This window comes from Heptranchias perlo, chromosome 17, assembly GCF_035084215.1.
Source record: "Heptranchias perlo isolate sHepPer1 chromosome 17, sHepPer1.hap1, whole genome shotgun sequence".
In the NCBI taxonomy this organism is placed as follows: domain Eukaryota; kingdom Metazoa; phylum Chordata; class Chondrichthyes; order Hexanchiformes; family Hexanchidae; genus Heptranchias; species Heptranchias perlo.
Window position 1 is genome coordinate 3,663,551 of NC_090341.1, and position 13,422 is coordinate 3,676,972.

Genomic DNA, 13,422 nt, shown 5'->3' on the forward strand with positions numbered 1-13,422 from the left:
TCCTACACTGGTGTTATGAGCATCTGACCAATTTATCCAGCCAGCCTGGGACTATTCCAGGGTGCCAACTCAGGGGTACGGTGCGGGTATATCCCACACAAATGGAATGTAAGGTGATTCGTGGAGGGTTACTAGGACTGCTATTGGCCATACCGGTTATTGTCTCGGGAACCGAACCTCGGAAGGTATACGGAGTCCAGAACGTGGGGTTCATCAAGGACGGGATATTTACAGCCTGCCACCAAGTATTGCCATATGCCGTAACCTTTGAGGAAAGCTTAGTGGGAACAAAATTAGAGGGGTGTGTGACCCGACATGCAACAATGATTCGTCCACACAAGATACATTTCGACCCTCTTGCTGGGTGTGGGTTTAATGTGAGGGATCAAGTGCACTTTGGAAGCCACAGGGGCTGACCTTAAGCCAGCCCAGGCCGCCTACACAAGTAAGGGAGAATATTGTGTGACGACTAACTTGAAAACCTTCTCGTAGGCAGGTCTGAGACGCGAAATCCCCAGTCCAGGATTCTGCTTCACCCCAGAAGTACCAGTCCGGATTGGACGTGAGGAAATGGTAGACATACATCAGAGGAAATCAACCACAATCCAGGTGTCCGAAGCAATTAAGGAAGAATTACCGAACGATAGCAACACGTTTGGGTATGAAATACCCCCGTTGCCTGAACACCTGGTGGGGCTGTGACAGCAAATCACAAAGTCACAGAGGATGTACTACACACTCCAGCAACAGAACAAGCACATCAGGAAGGGCGTCGAGGACAGTAAGGTTACCAGATGGTGGGACGACCTGTGGGACTGGGGACTGAACATTCAGATCCACCCGTGGATCAGTCTGATATCACATGTACGAGTGGTGGTGCAACTACTAATTGTATTGATTCTCCTGTGTATGGCGTGCAATAGATGCAAGCGTGCAAAAGCTGAAGGGTTAGCCGGGGCTATCACTAAACTGGTAAAGGAAGAAAACAGTCCCTTGCAGGGGAAGTTAAACCCGTACGAGGTAATTTAGGGGGAACTAGGGTCGGGCTTTATGGACCAAGTCTACCCGAGTCAATAGGATCCGGTGAAACCATAACAGTCCTAGTGTATAGGGAAGCGAACCTTATGACTACCGACTGGTCACCGGTAAAGCATAGGGGGAGTATCCAGGATTGGCCATCTGGGGTCGGACAGGGGTCTGACCCAGGGCCAAAAGCAGGGATTGTTGCGGCAAGTAAAGGATTACGGGCTTTGCGATATTAATGCTGATGTAAGAGGTGTGGGTGTGTAATCTTTATATGTACACTGAGGTTATTCCAGCTACGAGGCAACCAGTGTGACCACAAGGCATAATGGGAAGCTTGACCAAAAAGGACTAAAGCACAGCGTCAGCAGATAAACCGTAACAGTTGTCATAAACATGTTTTCACGAAACCTTGGAACAAGAACAATGGACGAAGATAATGATAATGAGAGACCTCGGACACCGGATAAGGGAAATTGTAAATCATAGAAAGGCAGAAGTAAGAGCTTAAGACAGTTGAGATAACAGGGACATCTGCTCCCGCGCATGTGCGAGACTCCATGTTGACTATGGACAAGGTATAGGCGGGGCCTAGTTGGTCACATGCGTGAGGCCAACAGACTGCTGCCTGTCAGTATCAACCGTGCTGCGTACAAACCATCGTGAAATCGTTTAATCGGAGAGACCCTCGGCTCACTAAGGCTCTCCCCTGCATATGCTTGAATAAACTCTGCTTACGAAAGGCTCTCTGGACTCAGCGCGAGTGATTTGAATGATGACCGAGATGGTCGCTATGACAGCATCTGTTAGTGTATGTGACTTAATGGGCTCAATTTTGAAATGGCAGCAGGTTGGCAGCGGGGGCGGGCGGGGTGAAGGTACGTGAGGCAAACCCCCATGAACAAAACTTACCGTTTCTGACGCAATCGCATCGTGATTGGTGGTGATTAACGTGCTCTCCGGGTTTCGCACCCGACAGCCAGCCTGATTGACAGGATATCTGCCGTCAGGAGCAGCAACGCAATGGGGGGAGGGGGGGGAAAAGAGAAAGAGTGAGACGTCATCCAGCGCTGGAAGGGAAGATCGTGGCGGGGGGGGGGGGGGGGAGGGGGGGAGAGGGGAGAGTGGACGATCGGGGGGTGGTGAAGAGGGGAAGATCGGGGGGGGGGGGAGGGGAAGATCGGAGGGGAGAGGGGAAGATCGGGGTGTGAGAGGGGAGGGGGAGATTGAGCGGAGAGGGGGAGATCGGGGGGAAGAGGGGGAGATCGAGGGGAGGGGGGAGATTGGGGAAGGAGAGGGGGAGATCGGGGGAGGGAAGAGGGGGAGATCGAGGGGAGGGAGAGATCGGGGGGGAGAGGGGGAGATAGGGGAGGGAGAAGGGAAGATCGGGGAGGGAGAGGGGGAGATCGGGGGGGATAGGGGAGATCGGGGTGGGGGAGAGGGGGAGATCGGGGAGGGGGAGAGGGGAGATCGGGGTGGGGGAGAGGGGGAGATCGGGGAGGGGGAGAGGGGAGATCGGGGTGGGGGAGAGGGGGAGATCGGGGAGGGGGAGAGGGGAGATCGGGGAGGGGATAGGGGAGATCGGGGTGGGGGAGAGGGGGAGATCGGGGAGGGGGAGAGGGGAGATCGGGGTGGGGGAGAGGGGGAGATCGGGGTGGGGGAGAGGGGGAGATCGGGGAGGGGGAGAGGGGAGATCGGGGAGGGGGAGAGGGGAAGATTGGAGAGGGAGACATCAGACATCAGAGCAAGGTGGAAAGGTAGGTTGATTTTGTGTTTTAACTTCGTGCAATTGTTTTTTATTTAATTTATTTCGTCTCTTTTTGCCTGATCCGGCCCTTCATGTTTGGTTTCACCGGCATGAATCAGAAGTGTTGGGGAAGCCGCCCAGGTAAGTTAAAAATCGTTCCAACTGCCTAATGTGTCACAATTGCTTTAATTACCTCAATGAGGTACATTTGGCTCTTTAACAATCATCCCGCCGGCTTTAATTGCCGGCAGGACTTCCGGATTTGGGATCCCCTCGCGCACGCAGGTGCATCCGTGGGGAACTCGGAAGTCGGCGGGTTGGAGCCGGCTTCCGAACCCATTCTGCACTTCTGCAATTTTCGCAGCCCTCCCGCCCCTAATGCACCCGCAATTTACGTGTAAAATCGAGCCCAATGTATATGTTAATGTGTTTACAACCTGAAGACACCCCAAAGTGTTTTACATTCAATTAAGTACTTTTAGTCACTGTTGTAATGTAGGAAACGCAGCAGTCAATTTGTGCACAGCAAGATCCCACAAACAGCAATGAGATAATGACCACATAATCTGCTTTGTGATGTTGGTTGAGGGACAAATACTAGCCAGGACACCGGGGAGAACTCTCCTGCTCTTCTTCGAAATAGCGGCATGGGATCTTTTACATGCACCTGAGAGGGCAGACGGGGCCTCGGTCTAACGTTTCATCCGAAAGACGGCACCTCCGACAATGCAGCACTCCCTCAGTACTGGCACTGGGAGTGTCGGCCTGGATTTCGGGCTCAGGTCTCTGGAGTGGGGCTCGAACCCACGACCTTCTGACTCAGAGGCGGGCGCGAGGCTGACTGTGCCATAGTTGACCCAAGGTTCCCAAAGCTCTCCCCCACCACGGGGGGTTTTCCTCGCCTCACGTCCGGGTCTGTCGTAGACTCGTTGATGGAGATTGATTGCCAGGATTGGTCAACGACTCCATTATCGTTGAATCCTGCGATTACCAGGGCGGTAGATGGTGAGCTTGGCCTTTTCACCATCGGGCAGTTCCTACCTCTCCTGAATAGCTCGGTACTGTCTGCGAAATCCAAAACCACCTCGACCGGCGGTTGCAATCTGTGCACAGCTACCGCCGCTCGGCTGGCGTGCACCAGCTTCTTTATATCTTCGTTGGACGGCTTCGCGCTCTCCTCCGTCGCGCTCTCCTCCGTCGGATGCTGAGTCGGACGCAAACACACGGGAAAGAGGACGGCAAAAAAAAAAAAAAAATTATTATTCGCCCAAGCTGTTCCCCTTCGCTAGGAAAGAAAGAAAGAAAGAAAGGAGGAAGGCTGGGCTTTCTTTGTGGGGTCCCAGGGTCCCACTGGCCGTACAGGGCGGAGTTGAACACAGACCCTCTGCAGCCTCTTCAGAGCAAACCCGCTCGGGACCGCCATAAAAAGGCCGCTGGGGTCCTATTGACACAAAGGCGCCTCGATCTGTGTACGAGAGGCCCCACCCTCTGCCAAGTCAGGGTCCCGCCAAAAATAGCCGCCTTAAAATCCCTGCAAAGCGCTTAATTGACCTACACGTTTTTAAACTGCCCCCCATCGCCCGGTTTCCAACAAAGTTCCTCATCACTCTCAGCAGGCTGTTCATTCCTGCCTTCACCCAATGTCCACACACATACACACACCAACATGCTTACACGCATGCACAGAGCACACAGACCAATGCACACGCACACACATGCACGCGCGTACACACATGAACCCACACACACGAACACGTGCAAACATACACACCCACAGACACAGACACAGACAAACACACGGACTCGTGTGCACGCGCACACATACACACACGAACATACACACATGCACACATACACACACGAACATACACACACGAACATACACACACGAACATACACACACGAACATACACACACGAACATACACACACGAACATACACACACGCACACATACACACACGCACACATACACACACGCACATATACACACGAACATACACACATGAACATGCACAAGCACACAAGCCACTTCCAGCAGAGTCACTGGATAGTGACCAGGACCGGGAATTCTGACTGATTTTCCTTCTCCCTACCACGCAGGGGCTGAGGCCAATTGTCCATCCCACCCACACAGAAGTATGAAGGATATGGAGATCCCAGCCTTGACCCAAAAGGACCTGGAATACAGCACCAATTTTCAAATCAGAAGCTGCTTTACACATCCCTGGTAGATTTCACTTTTTTTTCATTCCTTGGCCAATTTTTTGCAGGAAGGACACTTTGTCCTCATGAGGGCTGTTAGTGCTGGAGATAGGAGCAGGTTCCATTAAGTGTCAACATCGGGCAGAGTAAAGCTCCCTCTACACTGTCCCATCAAACACTCCCAGGGCAGGTACAGCACGGGCTAGATACAGAGTAAAGCTCCCTCTACACTGTCCCATCAAACACTCCCAGGGCAGGTACAGCACAGGTTAGATACCGAGTAAAGCTCCCTCCACACTGTCCCATCAAACACTCCCAGGGCAGGTACAGCGCGGGTTAGGTACAGAGTAAAGCTCCCTCTACACTGTCCCATCAAACACTCCCAGGGCAGGTACAGCACGGGTTAGATACAGAGTAAAGCTCCCTCTACACTGTCCCATCAAACACTCCCAGGGCAGGTACAACGCGGGTCAGATACAGAGTAAAGCTCCCTCTACACTGTCCCATCAAACACTCCCAGGGCAGGTACAACGCGGGTCAGATACCGAGTAAAGCTCCCTCTACACAGTCCCATCAAACACTCCCAGGGCAGGTACAGCACGGGTTAGATACAGAGTAAAGCTCCCTCTACACTGTCCCATCAAACACTCCCAGGGCAGGTACAGCACGGGTTAGATACAGAGTAAAGCTCCCTCTACACTGTCCCATCAAACACTCCCAGGGCAGGTACAGCACGGGTCAGATACAGAGTAAAGCTCCCTCTACACTGTCCCATCAAACACTCCCAGGGCAGGTACAGCACGGGTCAGATACAGAGTAAAGCTCCCTCTACACTGTCCCATCAAACACTCCCAGGGCAGGTACAACGCGGGTCAGATACAGAGTAAAGCTCCCTTTGCTGCGCTCTAGCAACTTACCCTAAACCCAGTAAAAAGCGACAGCGGCAAATGCCGCATCCTGTGGGCAGCAAGAGGGTTGATGGGGAAAACGGGGAAAGGAACGGGCACACAGTTGCTACACAATTAGACCCTCACCACCCATCCAGCGCTGGAGAGTTGGGCTGCAGGCCCTGCACAGTCGGTGATGGGGACTCACCTCACTCCCCGTGATTGATCCCGTTTCCGGCTCCACCACAAACGGGGTGTGAATGGGCGAGATACCGACCTCCGGCATCACCAAACTCGACGTGGAAGCCTGCACCACTTTCACGCAGTTGTCCCCTGGCTGTATCATCAAGCTATTTACTGTGAGACAAAACAGAGCAAAAATGAACTACACATTACACAACTACACCCTAAAGGCAGCCTCCCAACTCCTCATTATTGCTTATTTGAACTGAACTGTGTGCACACCCAGGAGAGGGATGTCACAACTAGACGATGGAAAATATTCTAATTTTGGGCACCTGGTATTAGTGTCAAACACTCCCAGGGCAGGTACAGCACGGGTTAGACACAGAGTAAAGCTCACTCTACACTGTCCCATCAAACACTCCCAGGGCAGGTACAGGGTTAGATACAGAGTAAAGCTCCCTCTACACTGTCCCATCAAACACTCCCAGGGCAGGTACAGCACGGGTTAGATACAGAGTAAAGCTCCCTCTACACTGTCCCATCAAACACTCCCAGGGCAGGTACAGCACGGGTTAGACACAGAGTAAAGCTCCCTCTACACTGTCCCATCAAACACTCCGAGGGCAGGTACAGCACGGGTTAGATACAGAGTAAAGCTCCCTCTACACTGTCCCATCAAACACTCCCAGGGCAGGTACAGCACGGGTTATATACAGAGTAAAGCAACCTCTACACTGTCCCATCAAACACTCCCAGGGCAGGTACAGCACGGGTTAGACACAGAGTAAAGCTCCCTCTACACTGTCCCATCAAACACTCCCAGGGCAGGTACAGCACGGGTTAGATACAGAGTAAAGCTCCCTCTACACTGTCCCATCAAACACTCCCAGGGCAGGTACAGCACGGGTTAGATACAGAGTAAAGCTCCCTCTACACTGTCCCATCAAACACTCCCAGGGCAGGTACAGCACGGGTTAGATACAGAGTAAAGCTCCCTCTACACTGTCCCATCAAACACTCCCAGGGCAGGTACAGCACGGGTTAGATACAGAGTAAAGCTCCCTCTACACTGTCCCATCAAACACTCCCAGGGCAGGTACAGCACGGGTTAGATACAGAGTAAAGCTCCCTCTACACTGTCCAATCAAACACTCCCAGGGCAGATACAGCACGGGTTAGATACAGAGTAAAGCTCCCTCTACACTGTCCCATCAAACACTCGCATCCCCCCAAGGAAGTATATTGATGTTGTCCAAACTCCTCTCTCAGTCCGTAAATAGAGGAGGTGGATTCAGACCCAGGTCCCAGGGATGAATGTGCCAACTCACCACGCTGCCCTCTTCCAACAAAATGCAACAATATTCCTTTAGAGCCACAATCTCATAATCAGATACTTTAACTGATGTATTTAAAACCTCATCCTGGGGAAGTGGGCATCGCTGGCAAGGTCGGCATTTATTGCCCATCCCCTCGTTGCCCTTGAGCAATCATGGATCTTCTTCTTGACGTTTCATACAACTGAGTGGTTTGCTAGGCCCAATTCAGAGGGTAGTTAAGAGCCAACCACGTTCGTATGGGACTGGGGTCACATATAGGCGCAGACTGGGCAAGGACGTCAGGTTTCCTTCCGTGAACCAGTTGGGTTTTTTTTGTGACAATGCGACAGCTTCACTTTTACTGGATACCAGCTTTTTATTTCCAGATTTTTTAAAAACTAAACTCAAACTGGCATTGGTGGGATTTGAACTCACATTTTCTGGATTACTAGTCCAGTAATGTAACCCGCTATAATTACAGAGAATTACATAGAATGTACAGCACACAAACAGGCCATTCGGCCCAACTGGTCTATGCCGTGTTTATGCTCCACACGAGCCTCCTCCCTCCCTACTTCATCTCACCCTATCAGCATATCCTTCTATTCCTTTCTCCCTCATGTGTTTATCGAGCTTCCCCTTAAATGTATCTACACTATTCGCCTCAACTACTCCTTGTGGGAGCGAGTTCCACATTCTCACCACTCTCTGGGTAAAGAAGTTTCTCCTGAATTCCCGATTGGATTTATTAGTTATGGTCTTATATTTATGGCCCCTAGTTCTGGTCTCCCCCCACAAGTGGAAATATCTTCTCTACGTCTACCCTATCAAACCCTTTCATAATCTTAAAGACCTCTATCAGGTCACCCCTCAGGCTTCTTATTTTCTGGAGAAAAGAGCCTCAGCCTGCTCAATCTTTCCTGATTGTTATAACCTCTCAGTTCTGGTATCATCATTGTAATCTTTTTGTTATGTTATTAAGATTATTTTTAAGGATATCTAATGGACTGAGTAAGGAACTGACATGGCAGTTGTATATCAGAGAATTTTTTTCCCCTGATATTTCATTGGGTAAAATGTTTTTTTTTGGAAAAATGTGATTGGTGGGAAAGGCTTTGCATTATATGATTGGTGAATAATAAAAGTAGAAAATAACCAATTTAGAAAGGATGAAATCACAAAGACTTCTGGAATTATTTAGAGAGGCTGTGGTCTATGCTACAGTTGTATAAAGCTCTGGTCAGACCCATCGGAGATATTGCCTTCAGATCTGGGCACCGCACCGTTCCAAAGGGACGTAGATAGATTCAGTGAGTGGGCAAAAATGTGGCAGCTGGAGTGCAATGCGGGGAAGTGTGAGGTCATCCACTTTGGACCTAAGAAAGATAAATCAGAGTATTATCTAAATGGTGAGAAGCTCGGAACTGTGGGGGAGCAGAGAGATTTAGGGGGCCCAAGGACCAAAATCAATAAAAGCTCGTGGACAGATACAAAAAATAATCAAAAAGTCTAATGGAATGTTGGCCTTTATCACAAGAGAGCTGGAATACAAGGGGGCAGGAAGTTAAGTTACAGCTGTTCAGAGCTCTGATTAGACCACATCTGGAGATACCGCTTCCAGTTCTGGGCACCGCACCTCAGGAAGGATAGATTGGCCTTGGAGGGGGTGCAGCGCAGATTCACCAGAATGATACCGGGGCTAAAAGGGTTAAATTATGAGGACAAGTTGCATAGACTTGGCTTGTATCTCCTTGAGCATATAATATTAAGGAGTGATCTAATTGAGGTGATTAAGATGATTAAAGGATTTGATAGGGTAGATAGAGAGAAACTATTTCCTCTGGTGGGGGGAGTCCAGAACAAGGGGGCAGAACCTTAAAATTAGAGCCAGGCCGTTCAGTGGTGATGTCAGGAAGCACTTCTTCACACAAAGGGGAGTGGGAATCTGGAACTCTCTCTCCCCAAAAAGCTGTTGAGTCTGGGGGTCAATTGAAAACTGAAGTGACAGTGGGTGACCATAGTGGGGATAGTGACCACAATTCAGTTAGTTTTAGCATTATTATGGAAAAGGACAGAGTTAAATCAGGAGTAAACATTTTAAATTGGGGGAAGGCAAATTTTACAGAACTAAGAGGTGATTTGGCAGAAGTGGACTGGACACAACTACTTGAGGAGAAATCAGTGGCAAGCCAGTGGGAGGCACTAAAAAGTGAAATTCTACAGGTACAATGCAGACACGTCCCCTCAAAGAAAAAGGGTGGCACTGCCAAATTTAGAGCCCCCTGGTTGTCTAGAAGTACACGGGGCAAGATAAAGCAGAAAAAGAAAGCTTATGACTGTCACAGAAAACTAAATACTGCAGAAAGCCTAGAGGAGTATAGAAAGTACAGGGATGACGTAAAAAAGGATACGTTGCAGGAAAGGATGCCCCAGAGCATGGTACATTGGCGAGACCATGCAGACGCTGCGACAACGGATGAACGGACACCGCGCAACAATCGCCAAACAGGAGGGTTCCCTCCCAGTCGGGGAACACTTCAGCAGTCATGGACATTCATCCACCGACCTTCGGGTAAGCGTACTCCAAGGCGGCCTTCGAGACACACGACAACGCAAAATCGTTGAGCAGAAATTGATAGCCAAGTTCCGCACCCATGAGGACGGCCTCAACCGGGATCTTGGGTTCATGTCACGCTACACGTTACCCCACCAGCGAACAAATGTTATCTGTTTTTAATATAATGGGTCATTTGCTGGCTCTCTCTGCCTTCCGGATGTTTCTGCCTCTCTCTGTGTTTTTTTTCTCTGTTTTTTTTCCCTGTTTGTTTTTTTGTTGAATGTGTATTCGGGGGTTCTGCAGGTGACACCTCTCTGTCTGAACACGGTGATTGCCTTGGCAACGGGCAGTTGCAGGGGCAGTCTGTAAACACCATGTATTGTTCTATATGTATAAATGCGTAGGCTTCAAGGAGCTCTTGAAACATTTGCCTGAGGAAGGAGAAAATCTCCGAAAGCTTGTGAATTTAAAATAAAATTGCTGGACTATAACTTGGTGTTGTAAAATTGTTTACAATTGTCAACCCCAGTCCATCACCGGCATCTCCACATCGTAAAAAAGGAAATAAGCAGAGCAAAGAGAAGGCATGAAAAAATATTAGCTAGTAAAATGAAAGAAAACCCAAAGATGTTTTATCAATACATTAAGAACAAGAGGATAGCTAAGGAAAAGGTGGGACCTATCAGGGATGATGAGGGTAACTTGTGTGTAGAAGCAGAGGATGTGGGTAGGGTTTTAAATGAATATTTTGTCTCCGTATTCACAAAGGAAAGGGATGATCCGGACATAGTAGTTAAAGAGGAGAGGTGTGAAATATTGGATAAGGTAAACATAATGAGAAAGGAAATACTAGAGGGACTGGAATCCTTGAAAGTTGATAAGTCACCAGGGCCGGATGGATTGTTTCCTGGGCTATTGAAGGAAGCCAGGGAGGAAATAGTGGATGCTCTGAGGATCATTTTCCAATCCTCACTAGATACAGGGGAGGTACTGGAGGACTGGAAGACTGCAAACGTAGTACCATTGTTTAAAAAGGGTACGAGGGAAAGGCCGAACAATTATAGGCCGGTCAGTCTTACCTCGGTGGTGGGCAAACTATTAGAATCAATACTGAGAGATAGGATAAACTGTCACTTGGAAAGGCATGGTTTAATCAGGGATAGTCAGCATGGATTTGTTCAGGGAAGGTCATGCCTTACAAATCTGATTGAATTCTTTGAGGAAGTGACAAGGAGGATTGATGAGAGTAGTGCAGTGGATGTTGTCTACATGGATTTTAGTAAGGCATTTGACAAGGTCCCACCTTGGGAACAACACCACCTGCACGTTCCCCTCCAAGTCACACACCATCCCGACTTGGAAATATATCATCGTTCCTTCATCGTCGCTGGGTCAAAATCCTGGAACTCCCTTCCTAACAGCACTGTGGGAGAACATCACCACACGGACTGCAGCGGTTCAAGAAGGCAGCTCATCACCACCTTCTCAAGGGCAATTAGGGATGGGCAATAAATGCCGGCCTCGCCAGCAACGCCCACATACCATGAACCAATAAAAAAAACATTGCAGACTGGTCAGAAAGATAAAAGCCCATGGGATACAGGGAAATCTGGCGAGTTGGATTCAAAATTGGCTCAGTAACAGGAAACAAAGGGTGAAAGTCGATGGATGTCTTTGCGAATGGAAATCCGTTTCCAGTGGTGTGCCACAGGGCTCAGTGTTGGGTCCCTTGCTGTTTGTGGTATATATTAATGATTTGGACTTGAATGTAGGGGGCATGATTGGCAAATTTGCAGAAGACACAAAAATTGGCCGTGTAGTTGATAGTGAAGAGGATAGCTGTAGACTCCAAGAAGATATCAATGGGTTGGTGGAGTGGGCAGAAAAGTGGCGAATGGAGTTCAACCCGGAGAAGTGTGAGGTAATGCAATTAAGGAGGGCAAAGAGTAAAAGGGAATACACAGTAAACAGGAATATATTGAGAGGGGTAGAGGAAGTGAGAGACCTTGGAGTGCATGTGCACAGGTCCCTGAAGGTGGCAGTACAGGTAGATAAGGTTGTGAAGAAGGCATACGGAATGCTCTCCGTTATTAGCCGAGGTATAGAATACAAAAGCAGGGATGTAATGATGAAACTGTATAAAACGCTGGTAAGGCCACAGCTGGAGTATTGTGCGCAGTTCTGGTCACATTACAGGAAGGACGTCATTGCTCTGGAGACAGTGCAGAGAAGATTTACAAGAATGTTGCCAGGGCTTGAAAATTGCAGCTACGAGGAGAGATTGGATAGGCTGGGGTTGTTTTCCTTGGAGCAGAGGAGGCTGAGGGGTGACTTGATTGAGATGTACAAAATTATGAGGGGCCCAGATAGAGTAGACAGGAAGTACCTGTTTCCCCTAGTGGAGAGATCAAGAACTAGAGGACATAGATTTAAGCTGATTGGCGGAAGGATTAGAGGGGACATGAGGAAAAACTTTTTTTACCCAGAGGGTGGTGGGTGTATGGAATTCGCTGCCCGAATTGGTGGTAGAGGCAGGGACCCTCAACTCTTTTAAAAAGTACCTGGACCTGCACCTAAAGTGCTGCAAGCTGCAGGACTACGGACCGGGTGCTGGAAGGTGGGATTAGAATGGGCACCTGGTTGTTCTTCGAGCCGGTGTGGACACGATGGGCCGAATGGCCCCCTTCTGTGATGTATCTTTTCTATGGTTCTAAAATTAAGTCAAGACATAGATCAGCCATGATCTGACTGAATGGCGGAACAGGCTCGAGGGGCTGAATGGCCTCCTCCTGTTCCCATGTTCCTAGATGAAACCTGAGAGGCTCACAGTCGATACAAGAAATATTCTTATGACCATATTGGCTAAGTGACAAGAAACAGAGAGCAGTGGTGAACGGTTGTTTTTCAGACTGGAGGGAGGTGTACAGTGGTGTTCCCCAGGGGTCAGTGCTGGGACCACTGCTTTTCTTGATATATATTAATGACTTAGACTTGGGTGTGCAGGGCACAATTTCAAAATTTGCAGGTGACACAAAATTTGTAAGTGTAGTGAACAGTGAGGAGGATAGTGATAGACTTCAAGAGACAGGCTGGTGGAATGGGTAAATGTAATTTAACGCAGAGAAGTGCGAAGTGATGCATTTTGGCAGGAAGAACGAGAAGAGGCAATATAAACTAAAGGATACAATTCTAAAGGGGGTGCAGGAACAGAGAGACCTGGGGGTTTATGGGGACAACTCTTTGAAGGTGGCAGGTAAGATTGAGAAAGCGGTTAAAAAAGCAAACGGGATCCTGGGCTTTATAAATAGAGGCACAGAGTACAAAAGCAAGCAAGTCATGTTGAACCTCGAAAGAACAATGGTTGGCAATGGACACAGATTTAAGGTGATTGGCAAAAGAACCAAAGGCAACATGAGGGAAATCTTTTTTACGCAGTGATCTGGAATGCGCTGCCTGACAGGGCGGTAGAAGCAGATTCAATCGTGGCTTTCAAACAGGAATTA

The 13,422-nt window shown here is 49.0% G+C and overlaps 1 protein-coding gene across 2 annotated transcripts in view; it reads right to left on the reverse strand.

Moving 5' to 3' along the window:
• LOC137334363 (uncharacterized) overlaps window positions 1-13,422 on the reverse strand; it is a 51,380-nt gene that overhangs the window by 33,198 nt on the left and 4,760 nt on the right. For both annotated transcript variants that reach the window (XM_067999075.1, XM_067999074.1), the window contains exons 3-4: window positions 6,069-6,217; window positions 3,812-3,974 (exon numbers count right to left, since the gene is read on the reverse strand). In XM_067999075.1, coding sequence (XP_067855176.1) covers window positions 3,812-3,974; window positions 6,069-6,217 — 312 coding nt within the window. The remainder of the gene's footprint in view (window positions 1-3,811; window positions 3,975-6,068; window positions 6,218-13,422) is intronic.